Source organism: Myodes glareolus, chromosome 24 (assembly GCF_982192425.1).
Source record: "Myodes glareolus chromosome 24, mMyoGla1.1, whole genome shotgun sequence".
In the NCBI taxonomy this organism is placed as follows: Eukaryota; Metazoa; Chordata; class Mammalia; order Rodentia; family Cricetidae; genus Myodes; species Myodes glareolus.
In genome coordinates this window covers 20,142,642-20,164,929 of record NC_142049.1, presented here as the reverse complement: position 1 = coordinate 20,164,929, position 22,288 = coordinate 20,142,642, and the positions used below count along the sequence as shown (strand labels likewise).

Genomic DNA, 22,288 nt, shown 5'->3' with positions numbered 1-22,288 from the left:
GCAGACTTCAAGGATGCAGATAGTCAATAGTGGCAATTTCTCCCTCAAAGCTCCTTCGGAGCAGAGGAATCTCTTATTCATACAGCCAGAAGAACTTCAGTACCCTAGCCCAGATTCTCTAGATGACTTTCTTCAAGCTATGAATTCCTTAAATAAAATCTATTACTTTCCATTGCGTTCTACTGCTCATGTATCCTAGTGCTTTCCTAAAGAGGGGAAGCGGAAGGACAGTGCTGTCTGTACCCCTGATCCTAAGGCTGAAGCAATGTTAAGCAGATTTTTTTTTCTGTGTTTTTCTCGTGACTTCTGAGACTGAGGTGAAGAGTGGGCACCAGCATTTACATTGCTTCCAATTTTTTTTTCAAGGGTCAAGATACTGGAGGATATCCGGAGGCTCCTCCAGCCCAGGGATGTTGTAAATAAAGTCGTCTTCAGTTTAGATGAGCCTTGGTAGGTGGTCCTGGACATCCATGGAATGGGAAATATGGAGAATTCTGTTAATGGGAGCTAATACAGGTGTTCCATGGTGGCAATCCACTTCTGTTTCGAAAACCAGCATGCTGACAATTCTGTTTCAAAAATTATAAAAGACAACTTTAAGAACTGTAGAACTGTGTTAAGCATAGAAATATGGCATATTCACACATTCCCTCTTCTCTTGCAGGCCTTCACAAGGCCTTGTTTCTGACTGCTTAAGATTCCACTCCAAGTTTGAATCAGGAAATCTTCGCAAAGCCATCCAAGTGCGAGAGTAAGTAAGAACAGCTACAGGTATGGTTTCTGTCGGCACAGGAGACCAGGCTTTGGCCTTTTCTTGTCCTTATCCATTCAGTGACCTCATATTAGTATTGTGATAGTATCTTTACCAAGACAATTGGCAAATGCTACCTAGCAATATTAGTCTTCCTTCCCATTTTTCAAATGTTTGTCAACAGACAATGAAAGAACTCATTGACTGATAACTTAGCAAGGTGAGCTGTTGACCACATGCATACACATATCTTATGTTCTAAGTAGCACTTCCATATTTCAGTGTCCAAGACTCTCTCAGTACATATTGATGCTTCCATTATTCCAAGGCTGGACCTGTTGATACAGAAGGGTACTTGACGTTTCCGATTCCTTCTCCTCTTGAAAATTGTTACTTCCACAGGGCTGTCTTTAGGAGGCAACAATCTTGGATTCCATCCTCCGTTCCAGGGACCCTGCTATACATCTCTGGCAACAGCTACCAATGAGATTTTATGAGGAGAAAATGACCCCACAGCTAGGACAGACTAAGGATGGTGGTAAAAAGCTAACATGAAAAAGATGATCACTTTCCAGTTGTGGTGAAATAATCCTCTTAAAAGCTTCTTTGATGTAAGACAATTCTGCCATAGAATGAACTAGATTTGCTAGTTATATAAGCCTTCTACTACAGGTGAACTTCTGATGAATATTCATTCAGTGAGAGTTAATTTTAAAGTAGCCACACAGGCTGCAATCAAATAGCCATGGCTCCCTCTACCTCTTTCTAGCTGGACTAGGATTGAATTGCCTAGCCACTTCATGCTTTTGTTTTTCTCGCCTGAAAAATGAGGTTAGCAGTAACACCTGCTTTGTTAAAATTAATTAGTCCATATAAAACTCATGGACTGGTACATGGCACATAGTAAGCCCTCAGCTGTCATGCTGTTATGCATGGACACATGCTCACCATGACTTGACCTTAGAGCTTAGTGTAGCTCAGATTTAACATGTCATTTTTGAAGTTAATTTTTTGGGGGCGGGGAAGAGTTATATATGATGCAATCCTTTTGTTTTTTTGTTTTTCCTTTTGTATGTGAAAAGCTCCAGCAAAGGTTGGCACATAATACTGAGATGAGTTGAATTACTTGGGCTTAAGACAAAGACAATCATGCTAACTTTCCAATCTACTTCCCCTACTACCACCTCAGCTTCTGCTTTGCCCCATGGCTTCTGTTTGGTTTTGCTTTTCTTACAATGGGGGCGGGACATTGAGCTATACACTCCCAAATGTAAGCATAGGTTTCTAAAGAAAGGGAACCAATCATGCACTGTGTACCTCGTTTCTTATTTCTAAAGTCAAATGCTAGGGACCCAGGAGGTACTACTTAACCTAAGAGTCTCCTACCTGGATCATTTCAGTCCAGAATCTGCCCTAGTTGCTACCATAGCTCAGTTTCTTTCTCTCCAGATCTGCCTTTGACCAGAGAGCAGAATCCTCAAGAAATCAGTTATAGTTCGAGCGACCGAGTAAATAGTAAGAAAATGAACATTTCAGTGAGGATTTTTAAAGCCTGCTTTTCTGAGCCAGCACTGTGGAAACAGTAGAAAACAAGGGTCATAGAATTGCTTGTAGGCCTGATTTACCCACCCAGTGGAGTGTGCTTCAGTCATTGCACAGCGAGTCATTGGTGGGGTCCTGACAGCTACAGGGTGAGAGGTGGGTGGGGCTCCATCAATTAGCTCTCCTCTACTCTCGTGTCTTGTGCCAAGCTCTATCCTTCCATAATTACCACATAACAATGGTGTGCTGGCTGGTTTTGTATCAACTTATGACAAACTGGAGTTATCTGAAAGGATGAAACCTCGGTTGAGAGAGTTTCTCCATAAATTCTCACTGTGTGGCATTTTCTTAATTAGTGATTGACGGGGTAGGGCCCAGCCCATTGTGGGTGGTGCTATTCCTGTAAGGGTAGTGCTGGGTTCTATAAGAAGGCAGGCTAAGCAAGTAATGATGAACCAGCTAGCAAGCACCACTCCTCCATGACCTCTTCATCAGCTCCTGCCTCCAGGTTCTTGCCATTTCAGGTCCTGTGCTGTCTGCCGTCAATAATGACTGCGTAAGCCAAATAAACCCCTTCCTCCCCAACTTGCTTTGGTCATGGTGTTTCATCACAGCGACAGAAATCCTAAGACAAATGTCATTTATCTGGGGTCAAGAATGGGAGAATATGCATGAAGTAGACAAAAATAGCACCTCTTTTATTTTCAAAGAGCAGCTCCACCGTTTGATCCCGCTTCTGACTCTACAGGTTTGAGTATGACTTGTTGGTCAACGCTGACGTAAACAGCTCCCAGCACCAGCAATGGTTCTACTTCAAGGTGAGCGGCATGAAGGCGGCCATCCCTTACCGCTTCAACGTCATCAACTGTGAGAAATCCAACAGCCAGTTCAACTATGGTACGAGCTGCTGGGACCCGGGGGTGTCTGTCTATATCGTGGATGGTGACACTTCTTGATTGCTTGGATTATTGTCAGGAGCCCCTTTTGAGTCCCAGAAGACTTGAGGCTGGACTGGTGCCACCTTCGCCTGCCAGTGGGACAGTAGCTAGTGGAGGGCACAGTGTAAATATGGAAGGACGGTGAGGGTTTCTCACTTCTCACAGAATGCGAGTGGTGCACACAATTTTGCACTGCATTCTGAGGTGCAGATTTTTAACTTTGGAGCCTGGAAGGTGCTCTCGCTTACTTCTCCTTTTCATCTTTTAAATATCACAAGACAGGAGCGCTTCAAAATCTACCTGGGTACTGCTTTACATACTCAGAACACGCTGGAAAGATTTAAATACCCCTGATCTACTTGGGAAAACTCACTTACTGGAGTATTTGGGTGGCTTTGAATGAAGAATAACTGTGGGCACCATCTTTATTTCATACGACTTCAGGCCCTGCCTTTATTCCATACTGCCGAGAACAGACATTCATTCCCAAACAAAGAAAATATGCGCCGTGACTCTTGCATTCATTTCCTGAAAAATGGGGTTTTAAGTGTATGCAGGGCTCTGTTCTCCCGGGAATATTAAGGGAGAATTCATGTGGCTTTTCTAATTGCAGAGCTTTTTTTCCTTGCACGCCTTGGCTTTGGCACCTCCTTCTATGAGGCCAGTAGCACACTTATAATGTCTCAGGTCACATTGCTTCTCTTTTTTAGTCAAACCTCTCCTTGCCTCCTCCTGATAAGGACATCTATGGTTACATTCAGGACCCGCAGGGCTAATCACCTTGGCTCCATATCTATGTTGAATTATATTTGCAAGGTTTCTTTGACCACACATAATGAATGTTCACAGCATAGCCTTGAGGGATTGAGAACTAGGTATCTTTGGGGGTCACAATCATTTGGCTTCTTCTCTTTTCTTGTGGTTTAAGTCTTTCTTTTTTTTTCATAGGGATGCAGCCGACCCTGTACTCTGTGAAAGAGGCTCTTCTTGGCCGACCTGTCTGGATACGGACAGGCTCTGAAATTTGCTACTACAAGTATGTCAGTTGGCTTCATTTGATCTGCACAGTCATTTGCTTTCAAATTTTTCTTTTTGCCTTTTTTTCTGTTGATCTTATAAGCATCCACAGCCCGTTTGTCTGCCATACTTGTCAATACCTTGCCTTGAGACATTTTAGATTAAATGGTACACATTAAACCCCCATTTGGTAATTTTGGAATTACTGGAAAATGATGAGTTTCTCTTCACACATGTTTAAACTTTTGAATTTTATTACTTGGTCTTAGAAGTTGTCCATACTGAAGCTATAGTTAGTGCTTGCCGCCTTAGTTCTTCACCTATTTTCACTGGACCCAATAAACAGGAAGTCTGAGAGGTTGTGCCCTGTCGCTATGCATGTGTGATTTTCTTTTCAAGGGTGCAAGGGTATGACCACATGACAAGTGTACATATGTACCTTCTTCCATAACAAGATAGCTTTGTGTCCAAAACAAAGGAGGAAAGGGTTACATTATTCATGTTTAGTCTCCAACCAGCAGCAACAGTTTCAGCAATTTACTTAGCAAGTTTGTGGTGAAAACTTAAATTTTCCATATTTTAATGAAATAAATGGATTTGTTATTTACACGGGCATTTTTCTTACATTCACATAAATTCAAATACATAAACAAAGGCTAAGAAATGTTAGGACAGGCAGATTTCACACAATGCCTTTCTAATTCATTGCCAGATCTCATAAAAATCAATAGCCTATTGTCTTTTTCTCGACCAAAGTAAGGGCTCATCTTTCTAATATTCCAACAGGTCCCTTATGTTCTGCCAACAGATAATCTAGACTTTGGGATGATTATCAGTGTCTGGGAAGGTGTATACACACCTAATGTCTCTCTGCTTCAGGGCTCTGGGGATGGTATTGACGGGAAAGGTCAGCAGGCTTGTTGTTCTGTTTGGATAAAAGCAGAAATCACTCTAGAGATAACACTGGCACAGAACACACAGAGCTGAGTTGATGAACAATCCACAGTAAAGGAGTTGGCAGCCTCGGTCCTCGATGTATTAAGATATGGATCCAAGCAGTATTTTCATATGTTCTTTAGAAGCATAGCAAAATATTACAGCTTTGTTGGCTTTTCCATTCCCCTAAATGGCAATTACTTCCTGGCCCACTTATCTTAGGACCCCCTAGGACTCCTTTAATGGCACAGGGAGATTTAGGTTAAAAATCACCCCAGGGTTGTAGAGTTCACAATTGCAGGGAAAAAATATGGAATCTCATTTTTATTGTGTCAGAAATATCTTTTAATTTCCTCTGAAAACAGTTAGTGTAAATAGATGTAAAAGACTTAATGTAAAACTTCTAGGATCTGGTATATGAGGATTGCTCAAACACAAGGTTCTGCATTTTTAAATCAATGGACTAGAACTCGCCAGAGGGGGGCTCCTCTTGGAACTGGGGAGCAAGAATAAAGTTCAAGGAGAGCAGGTGTCCCCTTGGAGGAGAAAGATGAAGACACATATCAGAAAGCACAGCCCTGGCCTAAGGGAAGCCAATGTTAATAGCTTTTAGATTCATTAACAAGACAATTGTTATGTGATTAAGGAGAAGCAGAGGGGTAAGATGAAAACCACACATGTATAATGTAGTTCATTTTTCATATCCCGTTCGCCGATGTAACAGAGATGAATGGATAAGGCTGCTGCATTGTGATGCGGTTTGTTTTACAATCGTTCACCACAGTACGCTTCCAACAATACGTAGCAACAGGCTGGATACGTGGAATCACTCTTCACTCACAGATTGCAACACCTCTGTCTATTATGAAATATGTTTACTGTATCACGTCTTCTACCCAGTCTCCCATCACAATCTGTGAATCGATATGCTGTGGAGCCTTTCTTTCTTTCATTCTTGCATTTATTTTCTCTGGAGTATTAGTGGGTGGGGTGTAGCCTGACCTTTATGATTCATAGTCTTCTCTATGTTGGTATGAACTCAGATACTCTGCTGTCATTGTGGCTTTAATTCCCAGTGAATGTCTTGTTTTCAGGGGTGTTAGGATGCTCAATGTAAGGAGAAATATGAATGTGGCATCTGGGTGGTTAAATGCAAGCATGAAAGGCAACAAAGACTTGGAAGGAACAAGGCCTCCATTTCATCAGAAACAATGGCAGTTTCAAAGGTATATTGGCTGACTTACACCATTAATGGTTATCGATTCCAAGTAGCTTCCAAATTATTTTGATAGTACACTACTAGGAGTGAGGCATAGTTGTACATGTACTTGTTAACAATACAATGTTAAAATATTCGTTCATAAATTACTTTAAGATTAAAGATTTCATCCAACTGTACTGTTCCATACATTGAGGAACAGAAGTGCTAAAACTGTGAGGAAAAAAAAGATGAAACAAAGATGTGCTCCATCTTTAGTCTATTGGTAGCTCAACACACACTATACAGTTACAATGGAGTTCACTATTAAGACTATAGTTACAGTTGACTGGTAGCCCATGTCTGAAATCCCAGAGCTTTAGAGGTTAATACAGGAGGATTCTCATCAAATTTCTAGGCCTGCCCAGATTATATAGTGAGGCCCTGTCTGGGAAACAAACAAATAAACAAAACTTGTGTGTGTGTGTGTGTGCGTGCATGCATGCATGTGTGAGTGTGTGTGTGTGAAAGCCATACTTTAGAATAATTTGAACAAACATGGTGGGTTTCCACATCTAACCAGATTCTGCATAGCACTCTTGAGAAAGCTAGGACCAAAGGTCTGGGGCTCATCCGAATGCAATTTGCTCTTTTCCTGTTATATGTGTTTGCAATGTCATGAAGTCATAAATCTATGATTTCTAAACATTACAAAGGCAAGTGTGTGCCCTGAGTGGGGTGGTTTAGAGAAGCTGATATACCGATCCATCAACAAATGTGTTTCAGGATGCTGAAATCCTTTGCCAGAAGCTAAAAGTAAAAGACAGAGGAAGGGCCAGGTCATTCCTGCTGCCCGCTCATCAAAAGTCTAGCTGGAGCCATTGATGATGCACTCCGTACCACAAAACAGCTGATGTAGAAGTTAGTGTGCTTTCTGCAATCTCTCCCTGAATAAAGCAGGGGAAATAGTTTGAGTTCACTGCCCCCAATTCAAGGTGATGTTGTAATTACTTGTCGTATATGGGTTGACATGGACTGCAGAGACTAGTCAGGTCAACCCCCACATTAAACATTAGGAATTTAAACTTCTTTTTTATTACCTATCTAAATAATGCATTCTAGGAGAAAATCTAATATTGCCTCTGTATTGCACAACTCAGTCATTTCCCCTTCTATTCCTGCTATTCTGCTTCCGTATCCAAGACCACTCTTCTTGGTGGGGTGGAAGATGACTCGAAATGGAAGAACAAAATGGGTGGACTCATTTTTCTGTGCCGCTCATAAAGTAAGCAAGAACACGTCGGTTTGTTTTATTTACTTCCCCGTGGCCGGCTTCCCCGCCTGACTTGTGGCTTTCACGCCTTCCCCAGTCCTTTTCCAGCTCTAGTCTAAAGCAATCTCAGTGCTGAAGGGCAGAGGGAGGGAAACTTCCTGCTGGCGCTGAGTGGCCGTGTAATACACTGCGGCTGATCTCTTCTGACATTTATCTCTGCTCATGAGAGGAGATGGAACAGCTCATTCATGAAGACGAATGCCATACAAGAGCGCTGCCATCATCCATCCTTCCGAGGGATCTCAGGAGAGAGATTTGGTGCCATATAGAATATTAGGGGTGCCGCAGTCACAGGGAAGCCAGGCGACTCTGACTGCCCTGCCTTATTAGAACCCATTAAGTCAAATGATGCACCCTTGTTAAAGAGCCACCATCACTGTGAGGTTGCCTAATTCAAGTGTGGCTTTGGTGCTTGCTAATTTCACACACTCGCCGAAGAACTGAAGTGACACACAACCTCCTAGACTGTTTCTGACCACCAGTGGAGATGGTTGTGATTCTTCCCTTCTGTCGCTGGGATCACGGAATCTTAAATCACAGTCGTAGCCCGTGCTATTTCTCTTCCCATTCCACCGGGACTGGTCTTTCCTTGGAGTCTAGGGCTGGTTCCAGTGGTGAAGAACAGAAGGGCCGATCCAAAGGTTTTGCAGCCCCCTCTTTCTCTGTAGCAGAGTGGAGGAGGGTTAGGTTTGTGTTGGGTAAATGTACTTGTGATATGACTTCAGTGTGCAGGGATCAACCTACAAAGTCTCGATATGTAAGGCTACAGGCAACCACTCTTCTTTGGAGTTCACAGACAGACCTATGAAACAGTAAGGCTATTGGCAAATAAGACGGCTACAAATGGTTCTAATGTACGTTTATTATATTCAAGTCAAGATGCTGATTCTCTCCCCACTGTTTATAATTAAAGAACCTGGTGATTTCAGGCATTGGATCATGTTTCTACCTGGTTTCATATTCATGAGTGTGTGTGTGTGTGTGCACGCAATTGCTTACTCACAGGTATATTACAGATTGGACACTCTTTCATGCTTTAACGCACTGTCCCTGGCTCATTTCTCTTGGTTAGGAGTTGGAACTGACCAGTACCTATTTGTTATTCAGCTAGATAGAGAGAAAGCGTGCCTTTTTCATCAGAGCCCTTGCAAGTCCAATCAGAAAACAAATAAAGACAGAACACATGTGCCTCGCATGCCTTCTGGGCGGCCATCTGCTTCTGTGCATACTCTCTAATAACCACAGTCTCAGCTTTTGGAGAAACTTCAAAACTTTGGAGAAATCTGGAAAAACAGACCCAGTTAGATCTCAAGATCTAGATAAGACCATGAGGAAAGATACTCTTTTAAAGCCGTCTCTCTGAGTGCATGGAAAACAGACACTATTGGTGTGATTCAAATGTTGTGTGGGACAGTCGCTTGGACCTGATTTGTTATCGGGGGCGGGTATCTTCTTTTTCCCAGAATTATAGGCTCAGGCTTGTCAGACAGAAGCTGAAGCAAGAAAAGCACTGGGCTGTCATTGGAAGGCCTGACAACCTCCCATACACCTGCCCCTAGCTTTATAAAAATCGAAACATCACAAACAGCACAGGAAATATGATAGTGTGCTCTTGGCTCTTCTCATGCACAGCTGCCTTTTTCTGCTTAGTGGTGGTAAGGAGAGCAAGAAGGCAGCTAAAGGCAGAAATGAACAGCCAGTTTCTATGTTTTACAAGAACACACAAATAGTAATTTCTTTCTGCCTTGTCTTTTCCTTCGCTCTCACCCCAAATCCTAAAAGCTCACAATGAGGCAACAAGCTAATGTCATGCCAAAGGCAAACTTGCCTCTTTGGTGTTATGTGTATTTTGCATTACCATGCAGCCTGGATGATAACATTTCTCAGGAAAGCCTGTACAGCTGTCTCAACATCAACAGGCAAACTGCGTATGTAACTGGCAGCGTGTATGGAAAACATTTCTTGGAATGTACTTCTGGGGGCAATTTACTTTGATACTGTTCTCTGAAGGAGCAAAATTGCTCCTTCATCTGACAAAGGTAAATGTGCCTTCTCAAGCTTTAAGAAGTAGAGTCACCTTTGGCATGACAAAGACTTTATTTTGGTAAGAACTTACTGCGCAGCGAAAAGAACAGTCTTTGCAGCTGGAGAAATCTGGGTTCAAATCCTGGATCAGGCACTTCTTTGCTTTAAAGTCAACTAGTTTTTCCAAGTTTTCATTTCTTCATTTGCACAATGATTTATCACAGTAGTAACAAAAGAGGACATATGTGAATCTTGAGATGGAATTCAATGTTTAGTAGTGATAGCTATAAATCCATTTGTCAGGCGCAGAGATTGTGAGCTGCATGCTGATTGATATCCGTAGTTTAGTGCTGTATTACACCTTCACCAGAGAAGCTTCTTAGTATAGCCAGAGACAGTTAGTGCAGAGACTCATTAATGGTCAAAGCACCAACAATAAATGGTGGTTGGGTTCATCTCTGAATGGGATATCTTTATCACTCCCTCCAAAACGTATGGAACACCACAGAAGAAGGGGCAGGAAGAGCATCATGGGTAGAGGATGGGCAACGTGCAACAAAATACAGCTTTGGGACACCACGTAGCAAAATAAAACAAGATGAAAGGAATCAGCTGTACCTAACATGACTGTGCAGAGTGACAAGGGCTGGGAACCAAAGTTTGGTTGGATGTCTGCTATAGGACAACAGGAAGCAGAATTGTTTACGCCATCTTCTGTCTCCCAGCACAATGACTAGGTAGCGCTCACCTGCAGATGCAGCAAGGGAAGCCACAGTATGTATATCACAAGTGGGAGACACTGGGTCAAGCTTCTGTGTGGCTGAGCTGATGCCTGAGCTGGCAGTGGCTTCACTTGCCTGCAGTCATGAGTGTTTTTTATCATCGGATAACTGTTCTCTGGTCAATATGTGACACAGGAGGTTCATGCCAGGTAGAACTCACGGGGCCTTCCCACCCCAGCTTCATCCTCATCCCTTCCTCCTCTTCCCTCATCCTCACGCCGCTCTTTATTCTTTCTATAGAAACCACTACCGTCCAAATGCAGCTGCCATGGATGGAGCATCTGGGAAGCGCTATTACACCCTCACCTTCACCGTCACCTTTCCACACAATGAGGACGCCTGCTACCTGGCCTATCACTATCCCTACACCTACTCCACCCTCATGGTAATGTCCTACCGCATTGTTACTGTGGCAAGAGAGAAAGGGCTTTCAGAGGTTTCTCTGGGAACATTCCAGAGATCCTGTCATTAGGGGTGAGCAGGGGGATGGGGGGTATTACCTTTCTAAGACAGTCAGTGATGTTTGCTGTCACTACCTTGGCTTGTGTTCTCTGTCCTTTCCTGGCCGGAGCACATGGCTGGGTCACAGTCAGTGTTGTTCTAAAGGCCCAAGTTGTCTACTGGATGAGAGTGGGAGCTGGGGTCATCTTTTCGGGGCTGTTTCTCTAGTAAGTTCACAAGTAGGGATGAAGTTGTTAGATGGGCAATGGATTAGGGTCAAAGTGGGTAGAGGTGCGGCAAAGGATTCCTTACTAGACAAGAGAGGTAGATGGCAGGAGAGAGATTCTGTGTCTGTGTGTCAGAGTTAGACTGTCGAGTGGCCATGATTCTTTATGTAGAGAGTACAGCATAAGTCAGACTCACAGTTACATAAGCACCTATAAAATTATTTATACAACAACTTTGAGTAAACTTAGGCCTAGACCATGTACTTTCCTATCATTTCCACAAGTTAGCAGACTATACTTTCCCCTAGCTGTTTCGTGGCTATCCTCTGGAATAATGAGCTACAAGATCTTCTACAAAATGCTTTTATTCTCTGTGTTAATACACAATTCTACTGACATATTCATAATATTATGTATATACCTGTATAGAGCATTTAGCCTGAAGGTTGAACATTTTCATTTTAAGGCTGTAATAAAGAAAAGGACAAGATAACAACCATTCCAAAAGAATGCTTTGGCATAAATAAAAGTCTTCTCATGGAGCAGGCACACTTAAACCACTTGGCTAAGCTCCTCAGAGATTGCAGCTGTCCTTCCTTCCATATGTTGTCTTGCCTACAGAGATATTTTTACTGTTTTCCAGATTGCAGAAGAAACACAACTAGTATTATTTGTGTATCACCCTCAGAGAGCTCAAGAATTTAGTCTAAGGAATGTACATCCCACACTATGCTAAAACAGCCCATGCCTGCTGCAAAACATGCTTGCTGCCTTTGGGGACGCACAACAGGCAGGATTCATGCATGTCTTCCCGTGTTGGTATTGTCTTGATTGTGAAGCCCTGCATATGAACTATATCTCCTGGGGAAGGAGATGCACTTTTGAACAACTGTTTGCTTTTTCCACTGGAGGAAGAGACATGGGTCTAGGACACCCCTGCCCCTACAAATGCACATTTGTTAGACTACCTTAGACCCTGAGGAGGTCCTTGATGGAGATGAATAGTAAGCATTTAAAGGAGTTTGAGAGATTCTCTGATACACTTGTAACTTTACACACTTTATAGATGTGTAAACTGAGGTTGAGAAGTCTGCTATCTGGTTAGTGACAAAGTGTGGAGTAGAACGTAGACCTTCATGTTAATCCCTGTGGCCTTTCTGCTGTAGAAGCATGGAATAAATCCAGTGGATTTTTCTGCTCTGGGATCAATTCAGTGTCATTGCCTGGTATTACATGCCATAGTTGCTAAAAATCCAGTTGATAAGTTTTATAAGTATGCGTCATTGTTGAGTTTTCTGAAGATACACATATATCTGATAGTTGAGCTTAAATCATCAACTCAAGAATTTTATCTGAAATAGTAGTTCTGTAATGGTTCGGCTGAATGCTCTCAAGGTTTTATTTATTTATTTTTTTAAATCAAACATGGTCCAGCACTTATCTCAGGATGCTCTGATAGAATCTTTGGGCGTGTCTACAAACTGGTTCAAAGACTGGAATCAGGCTTCGATCTTGCTTCCAGCCTCTGGGCCACTTGTTTTCTAGAGGCTTGTCTGATAAGAGTACAAGATTTAATGCCTAATAACTTACAGAAAACTAAGGAGAGATTGGGATCAAGGAAAAAGGATTTCATCTTTAAGGAAGACAAAAACACCAATAAAGAAGACCCTTATTAGAGGGAAGAGATGGAGAAAAATAGGAAGATAGATAGGTAGATGAGGTGAGATAGAAATAGATAGATTATAGATGATGGATGGATACATATAGAGAGAAGAGACAGATGTAGCTATGTAGTGATATTTTATTTGTATTTTAATAAATAAAACTTGCCTTATGTTCAGAGAGTAAAAAAAACTGTACTGATCAGTCTTATAGACCAGACAGTGGTGACATGCACCTTTAAACCATGTAGCCATATTAGTTTACCGTAGACACCGGGTGGTAGTGGTGCACACCTGTAATCCAGCACTAGAAAGGAATATAAGATGGGAGGAGAGAGCTGGCACACACAGGTTTCTGGAGACACGATTCCCATTTTGAACTGAGGTAGAGGTAAGAGCCAGTGGCTGACTGTTTTGGTTTTCTGACCTTTAGACTGAACCAGTTTCTGTCTCTGAGTTTTTATTAATTGTGCTTCATAGATAGATAGGTAGATAAATAGATAGATAGATGGATGATGGATGGATGGATAGATAGAGAAGAAGAGATAGATATAGATAGATGTTAGACCGATAAATGATGGGTAGATGATGGATAGATAGAGAAGGAGAGATAGATATATATGGATGGTAGATAGCTAGACAAACAGATGAGATTGTTAACTGACTTTTGGCATTTTGGTATGTGTTGATAGAAGTTTTTGTCCCATCTGGTCCGGCAGCTATTCAGTCCCAAAGAAACACACAGAGGTCTACATTAATTATAAACTGGTTTGCCTATTATTAGCTCAAGCTTCTTATTAACTAATTCTTATATCTTCAATTAGCCCATTATTCTTGTCTATGTTAGCCATGTGGCTTGGTATCTTTATCAGTGAGGCATTCTCATCTTGCTTCCTCTGTGTCTGGGTGATGACTGCAGACTCTTTCCTCTTTCCCAGAATTCTCCTGTTCTTGTCACCCTTTCTCTACTTCCTGCTTGGTTGCCCCAACTACATTTCCTGCTTGGTTTCTGGTGTAGGTTGGAGACAGGGGGAGAAAAGAGAAGAGTTTCATGTGTACATGTCTTCCATTTTATAAAGGGTTCAGGAAAACTGAATAGTTTCGGAGACATCAAATAGGACGTGGCGACTTCCACATGGTAGGTTAAAGACATAACCAACAAACTATAAATCAGTGTTGTCACATAACCAATTGGCAGAGACCTCGCTGTGTATGGGCCGAAACAGAAGGCCAATGCTAATGTAGAGAGGACGACGTGAAGGATCCAAGATATCTTTGAAGGACAGGCTTTTGCCAAAAGAGAAAAAAAAAATGTCAGGAGTCTGGAGTTGTGTGGTAGAACTGTTCCCTCCAGGTGAGACATTGATGTAAGTGGTCATGAAGTAGTTGCTATGGTGGCTATAGACCATCTTGGCCAACAGTCGAGGCAAGAAAGTAAAAGCAAAAAAGAGCCGCCTAGGTTATGATACACTAGTAAAGAGGCTGCTAGTTCCCTCATCAAAGAGGGAGAGTCACCATTCCCTTTCGTGAGACGTGTCTTTACTCTGCCACCCACTTGCACTTCTTATACACATGGGGGTATATAAGAAATAGAAGGCCGAGTGAGGCTGGGTACTCTTCAGTGGTACTCCAACCTTGAGTCACCCATACATCTGTAAGTAACCTGAACAAATTCTTTGGTCCACCCAGCTGGTCTTGGGCAAGAATCACTTGTCTGGTCTGTCAGTACCCTCTATTCCTCTGGGGGTAGTAGATGTGTCTTGTGTCATCTTCCCAGGAAAGCACACACCCTGAGAGTCACAATATAAAAACAATTTTCAAAAGTCAAATTGACATGGATGACTCTAGGCTCTGTTTTCTAGCTTTGTAACTATGTATAAAGTTTTACATTTCAAAAAAAGAAAAGTTTTACATTTCTTCCTAACTTAATTTTCACACCTGTAAAATGGAAGCAAAACGTCACTGCTATATAGGTTGTTATGAATTTAAGATCACTGATGGATGGAAGCTTAAAAGTGCCTACCCCAGTAATCAAATCTAGTTGGTAACCATTCAAGCACTGATGTGGTTTCTATGCTAATCATTTTCCCTGTTAGAGTCATTGGCTGCCCATTCCATAATCACTACTAGGATGAAACGTATTTAAAGATCAAATTGAAGAGCACAAGAAAATAAATATAAGGCTAATGATGCCCTTATCATAGTGGTTACTTATTATCTTGAGTTTTTAATGGATGAAGGATGTTAAAGGCCTCTTCTCTTTATAAACGACAAATGTTGCCCTTGTTCCTAGAGTAAGTCCCTGAAATGGGAGGGTATCTCTCGGTGGTAGGGTGTTTGCCAGGTGTTTGCCAGGTGTTCACCAGGTACTCATCACAGGAACAAAATAAAGATGAGTCCCTTTAAGCCAGGGCACTGGTTTCATCAGATGGGCTCTTGGCTAAAGCTTGTCTGGGACTTCCGGTGTGCTCTCCAGCTTAAATTTCTACTTAAAGATGTCATTTGTTTCTATGATGCAACATTCTGATTATCTGCTGAGTGTATTGAAGTGCTGAGTGAAGTAAGCAGGGCAAAAAAATAAAATGGGCCATGTCCTTAGGGGTGCGCTTTTTTCTCCCTAAAGTAGGGCACCGGAAAGTGCAGTTCTTAGGGGGATCACAACAAGAAAAGAAGATTTTCCTGAGTGCAGAGCTTCCCACTTTGTAAGTGGCCATCAGCGGAGTAGCCTGCTGGGGTCAGGGAATGGCTTTTGTGGAAACTTTGAGAAAGCCAAGGAGTCTGTGGAGAAGCTGGAGATGGAGCTCCAGGCTGAGGTTATCTGCTTGATCTCCCTGCAGACAGGACTTTCTCTTTAAGAAGCCAGCCTCTCTGGGGTTGCAGCAATTTCTTTGAACTCAGTGCCACTTTCACAAAGAAAGCCACCCCTGTGGCTTCCACAGGGCTGTAATTAGCATCACTTGGCACTTGCATTCATGGGCCCTGCTTCTCCCATCAAGGATTCCAACAATATCCAATTAAGAAAGCCTTTCTGGACCCGAGGGGGAAGCATTCAGCTGGAGATCAAGATGAAGTCATTTGAGCAAAAGGAAAGCCACAGAATCTTTTTATTGGTTGACTACTAGTCATTGCCCCTGTGACTAGAACCAAAATAATCCCCCCTGGAGCTGGAGGTGTTACCTATTTGGTGCACAGTAGGTGATAGGTCCAAAGGGACAAATATTTGATCGAGAGGTGTGGGAGATGGGTATGGGAAAATCAGGGTTTATGGGAATGAGCTTAAGTGAATGTATATTAAGCATTTGGAAAGTTGTAATGCCAGTGGTAATTACAGAGGAAATACAAATGAAGAGAGGTCAGGCCTGTCACTTCTGTGTTTGCTGGTTGGCAGCAAGTTGAAGCACCGTGGGAAGGACAAGTTCCCTGGCACGATAATGTCTTTGTCTGCTTTGCCTCACAAGCAGTTGTAGTTGAGGACTTCCATAGACAAATAGAAAGCTGAACTTGCCTCCCATCCCTGAACTCTAAAACATGGATTTAATTATTAATATATTAGTGCCATCTAGTAAAGCCAAGGTCTCCTGCAGGCTTGGCCAGCCGATGTTCTCCCACACTGAGCTGAACTGCAACCCTGTCATTTCATTAATTTTTCTTGTTGTTGTTTGGTATCAGGGACTATATTTCTGTGAGTTAGTTGTAACGCAAAAAGATAATCACTGCTTTTCCTTGACAGACTGTCAATCATCCCCGGCCATCCCAGGGATGGACCCTTGTGGCGATAATGAAGTGAGAAACAAATGAAAGATAGAGTTTGATGCACAGAACAATTTTCCACAATATTATTTCCCAAAGTGTATTCTGTAGCACTCCAAATTCCTTAATATTTAAATTTTAAATTATACTAATGTATTATTTAGTGTGTGTGTGTGTGTGAACACATGTACTCACATGGACCATGGCTGACACATGGAAGTCAGATAACAACTCGGAGGCTTTCACCTTCTATCATGCGGGTCTCGGGGTCTCAGGTTCTCAGACTTGGCAGCAAGTACATTTACCCAGTGAGCTATTTTGCAAGCCCTCCTTAAGTCTTCACAGAACAAAGGAGTCTAGTGACCATATAGATTCATGAAGCACTGAGTGCCAGCTTTTATTCTTGGCACTCACAGTACATGTGTACATAGTAAAGGAGCTGAGAAGTTCCTTGTCGTGAAGATATTTTCATGTTGTTTAACTCACCATTTCCAGTGTTTGGGCTATGAATGACTCATCTCCTCCAGCTCGCTAGATACTCCAGCATTTGTTAGCATTCCACTGAATGCACTTTGGGAAAAGCTTCAGGGAAGGTTCTTTGCTTTTGCAAATACTAAGCAAACACCTGAATATTAATCTGCATCTTGATGCATCTAACTCTTATAACAGGGCTTGGAATAATAACCTAAGACTAGTTTACTTTTTGGAATACAGATTTCTTAATAAGGCTCTGTATTTCCTGGTTGCCAAGACCCCAATAATCACACAGAAACTGTATTAGTTATAACACTGTTTGGCCAATGACTCAGACATATTTCTAGTTAGCTCTTACATCTTGAATTAACCCATTCCTATTAATCTATGTATTGCCATGAGGCTATGACTTACCAGGAAGGTTCCGGGTCCTTCTCTTTCAGCAGCTATGCGGCATTTGTCTGACTCCCCCTACTCTCTCTATTTATCTCTGTTTGGATTTCCTGCCTGACTTTAATCAGCTAAGCCATTGGCCAAAACAGTTTTATACATTAGCCAATAAAAGCAACACATATACAGAAGGGCATCCCACATCATCTGTCCTTTTCTGTCTAAATAAAAAGGAAGGTTTTTAACTTTAGCACAGTAAAATTACATATACAAAACAGTTATCAAGGAAGAATTATAATTACAATATTTAGTCCATTTACATTTGGAAAATTAAGGAAAATACTCTATCATTTATCCTATCTTTGTGAGTCTAAAGTTTTAAATCTAATTTATCCTTTATCATAACTAAGGAAAACTATAACTATCTCTCTTCAACTCTTCAAAGACTTCAGAAGGATATATTATTGCCTAAGTAAACAGGAAGTTCATTATAAGCAACTTCCAAAGTTCTAGAAGAGACATCTTGCTGCCTGGACAGACACCCAAAGTTCTTCTGTAACTTTGGGGCAACCATCCTAACATGATTACTAGTTTGACTATTATAAATTACTATTAATCTGTAAATTTTAATTATACATTACATTTTAAATAAGTTATATAAACATGATATCTTAAATAAGAGTGGAAATACAATATATACAATGTGACAAATCGACCTTAAGTTTGTCTTTAACTAGACCAAGATCTGTATGTACAAATGCAAAGTATTCATTCTCTATATTATATTCCCTTTTAAATGAAAACAAACATCTACAAACAATCATTTTGGGAATTTAGGCATTGTTTTCTCCAAATTATTTCCTGATGTTTGTTGGACAAAGTATTGTTAAGGTTCACAGAGACTTTTCAGTGGGTCTTATTCTATCAAACCACATTAGCCTGGTAGAAATCCACAGGTTCTCATCTTCTGTGGAAACAAAAGCAGAACCTCTTTTCCAAAGTAACATATTTTTAGACCCAAATTTTGAAATCAAGATACCTTTAAAATATATATGTTGGGTTAGCTTATCAGCCTGTACAATGAAATGTCTCTCTGTACTTAGCTCATTAACAGTCAAAAAATTCAAAGAAAACACAATAATAAACATAATCTAGACTCTCTGTGTATTTCCCATCTTTACTTGGCTTATTTTTCTTTACTCCTTTAATCTATGACTGTCTGTACCCATTTATATTACTTTTACTGTCTCTTTAAAGTCTTTACATCTTTTTATAACTGTCTATAGTCTTACTCCTTTCTCTCCCAAACCTACGTACATTTTTAAACATATTATGTCTTACTTAAGCGTCATTTATGACTGAATGTGTCCTATTGTGTGTCTGAAATCCTTTTCTGACAAGGAGCATTTTAAAATGGTAAGCAGTGTGGTTGTAGCAGCCCTGGATATTGGGTCTACCTCTCTTGGCCTTTCAATATGACGGAGGTACATTTTCCACCAGCTCTGGGACTGCTCAGTGGGAGTTGTGCTCACCACCTCAACTCTGGGAAGCACCACGCAGCACATAAACCCTTTTTATCTGAGTCAAAGCTAAATCTGCCATGCAGCATGCAGCATGGCCTGGAAATGTCTCTGTGTATGGCAGCAGGAATCCATCTTGTTTTCCTGCCTGTGTCTGTTTAGCAGACCTGATCCAGCAGCTTTCCCAGGTAGGGGTGCTGAGCAGCAGGCATGCTCTTAGCTACTTTCTTCCTAACCCTGAGTGGGCATGCAGGCACCTGGACCAAAGTGTGTGGCTGGCCATGTGGCTTAGGCTCAAATGTATGGACGCCATTTTGTAGGCAGAGACTGCTTATTCATTTCTTAGCCACCCAGACCCAGATAATCACACAGAAACTATATTAATTATAACACTGTTTGGCCAATGATTCAAGTATATTTCTAACTAGCTCTTACATCTTGAATTAACTCATTTCTAATCATCTGTGTATTGCCATGAGGCTATCACTTACCTGAAAGATTCCAGGTTCTCCTCTGGCAGCTACATGGCATCTGTCTGACCCTGCCTACTCTCTCTCTCTAAATCTCTGTTCAGATTTCCTGCCTAGCTTTACTCTACTAAGCCCCTGCCGATTATCCAATAATAATGACAATTATTCATTATCCAATAAAAGCAACATATATACAGATATACATCCCACATCAAGCTTCTCTTAGGAAAATGTTTTTCTATTTCCCAATCAGTTGTTCCATTTTTGCTATTTCCAAACCATTTTTCACTTAGTTCTAATTTCTCTTAATAATGATCAGGAAATGTGGTTTATATCATTTTCCTTTTTTGTTGAAATGTAGTGAATTTTAATAACCTCATATATGACTAATTGATATTCCAATTTCATGGATGTTTGAGAATAATTAACTAAACCATGTTCCCCGTTAAGACAACTATGTAGCAGCAACACTGTTCAGTGGTTTTTGCCACTTCTGTTTACCCAAGGCTGTGAAGCCGTTTTACAATTTCCCACTCACTCCTAGTGTCATTTTTCTTTTTCTGCTGTTTCATGTTATATATTTCAAAGCCATGTTATTTGATTCTTAAGATTTATGAGTTTTATATGTTCGTTGTGAATTGTGCCCTTTATCAAAATAAGATTTTAAAATCCCATTTAATGCACTTGATCTGGAATATGACTTTGTCATATATTACTGTTGCCTTGCCTACTTTAATTTATGTTTACGTTTCCGCTTAGATCCAATATTTCTCCCTTAAAATGTTAGAGTACGGGCAAACAAAATAAAGAGATAATTTAGGAGTGTTTCTCATATATACAGAGCTGCTTTCAAAAACACCTCCTGTACACAACATGCATTAGAATGTTAAAAACAGTAATCTGAATGTTCCTGTCATTTAATAAGACTGATTTAGCCCATTTATACTTACAACATATTTGGTTATGGTTGTCATTTGAGTAGCTGTTCATTTCTGTGGTTGGCTGCAGCCTATCCTTTGTTTTCCTGTGCAGCATGAACATTATTTTCTTTGAGCCGTTTCCCCGAATTTTGAGTGTTTACATACCACCAGTGCTTCAGTTTTAGTTATGAAAGATAGCGTGGTCGAAGTTAATATTGTTTCACCAACAATAGCAGATCACATTGAGTGTTCCTACATGACAAGTAAGCAAAGTTATATATGCACGTGTGTCTGCACAGGGGATTGTGCACATGAGAGCAGTTGCCCATGGGGGTGCAGAAGGGAGTGTCAGACCTGTGAAGCATTTTCCATGGGTGCTAGGCTGGAACTTGTGTCTTCTGCAATAGCAGTATACCCTCTTAACCATGAAACTATCTCTCCAGACCTTGTTTTTATTTTTCATTTTATTTTAGGTCATTACTTTTTATGCTCAGTACTAGGAATTGAGTCTAGGGAATTGCGCATGCTAGGCAAGCATTCTACCTCTGAGCCACCGCCTTAGGCAAAAATATAAAACATTAAAAACAAAACCCACTTCATCCAACCTCTCTCCCCAGCGAGGTCCTGCACACTCTTCTCTGGGGTCTAGCCCAATAACTGTAGTTCTCACACCATATCGAGGAAATTTCTCTTTGCAACAGAGACCATTAAAGAAACCACAACAAACCAAAATGCAGACTTGTGTACTCAAATCCCAAATGATTTATCTACAATACAACTCCCACACCTAAGGAACAGGAACAGGGATCATTGTGTGAAGAGGGGGTGGGAAGATTGTAAAAGCCAGAGAGGGTCAGAAAGATTTTTTGTGAGAATGTATCTCCTACCAGTCTCATCTGTCTGTCTGTCTATCATCTGTCTGTCTTCCTGTTGATCTATTTATCTATCTACAGGTCCATAATGACAGTTATTGAAAAAAGAGGTCATGAATTTGAAAAAGAGCAAAGAAGGATATATGGGAGGGTTGGAGGGAGGAAAGGGAAGGGGGAAATGATTTAATTATATTAGAATCTCAAAAAATAAAAGAAATCCTTTCCAAAATTTTTTAATTTGAGATAGAGTCGCGTTGCATTCCCCAGGCTGACTTTGAACTCTGTAGACCAGGCAGGCCTTGAAATTGTTAGCCTCCCAACGTACTGGTACTATAGGCTTGTGCCACTTGGAGACAGATACTTTTTCTCACACTTTTTTTTAATTCCTGAAGTAAAGCAACCACTGCATGAAGTAGGGAATATTATTTTAATATTCACTTCAAAGATGAAAAACTGAGTCATGAGAAGGCTAAGTATTTACTTAAGTCTCTATAAAACCATAGTCAGAATGTAAACACAGTATAACCCAAGCACCTCCCTCTCACTTGGCTTTCCTGTTGTGATTGATGCTTATTGCTTTTTATTTCCAGGAATCAAATATTGCTACGTGGGTGTGTATGCACTGAAAAAAATGCTATTTTGTTTTAATTTACCCCTCTTTAGTGTATCTGTTTTGCTTTCATTTCTTGTAAAAGTCATAGTATTATTTAGAAACCAGTAGTTGTGTTGATTTAACCCTTGTTTAGCCACTCATGACCAGAAACTTGACAGATGCAGGGCTATTGGATTAAAATCATTTCAACTATCAATCTCTAAGTAGTGCTTTATTTCTTCTGACTTCTAGTTCTGCAGAAAGAAGCATAAGTCAAGAAATTTGTGTATGTAGATACATGTATGATAGGATTATTTACACATCCATACTGGCAGGTACCCACAATGAAACACACACTTTAAACATAGACTTAATTACAGGTCCAAGTTTGACTCCATCCCAGGGAGGGCAGTGCTATCGGGTTTAGAATAACAAGCAAAAACACTAGA

General features: G+C 41.0%; 1 protein-coding gene across 1 annotated transcript in view; it reads left to right on the top strand.

Moving 5' to 3' along the window:
* Agbl1 (AGBL carboxypeptidase 1) overlaps nt 1–22,288 on the top strand; it is a 723,788-nt gene that overhangs the window by 100,493 nt on the left and 601,007 nt on the right. The window contains exons 10-14 of the mRNA XM_087901337.1: nt 367–450; nt 665–751; nt 3,042–3,190; nt 4,180–4,267; nt 10,763–10,907. Of these exons, the coding sequence (XP_087757463.1) occupies nt 367–450; nt 665–751; nt 3,042–3,190; nt 4,180–4,267; nt 10,763–10,907 (553 nt within the window). The remainder of the gene's footprint in view (nt 1–366; nt 451–664; nt 752–3,041; nt 3,191–4,179; nt 4,268–10,762; nt 10,908–22,288) is intronic.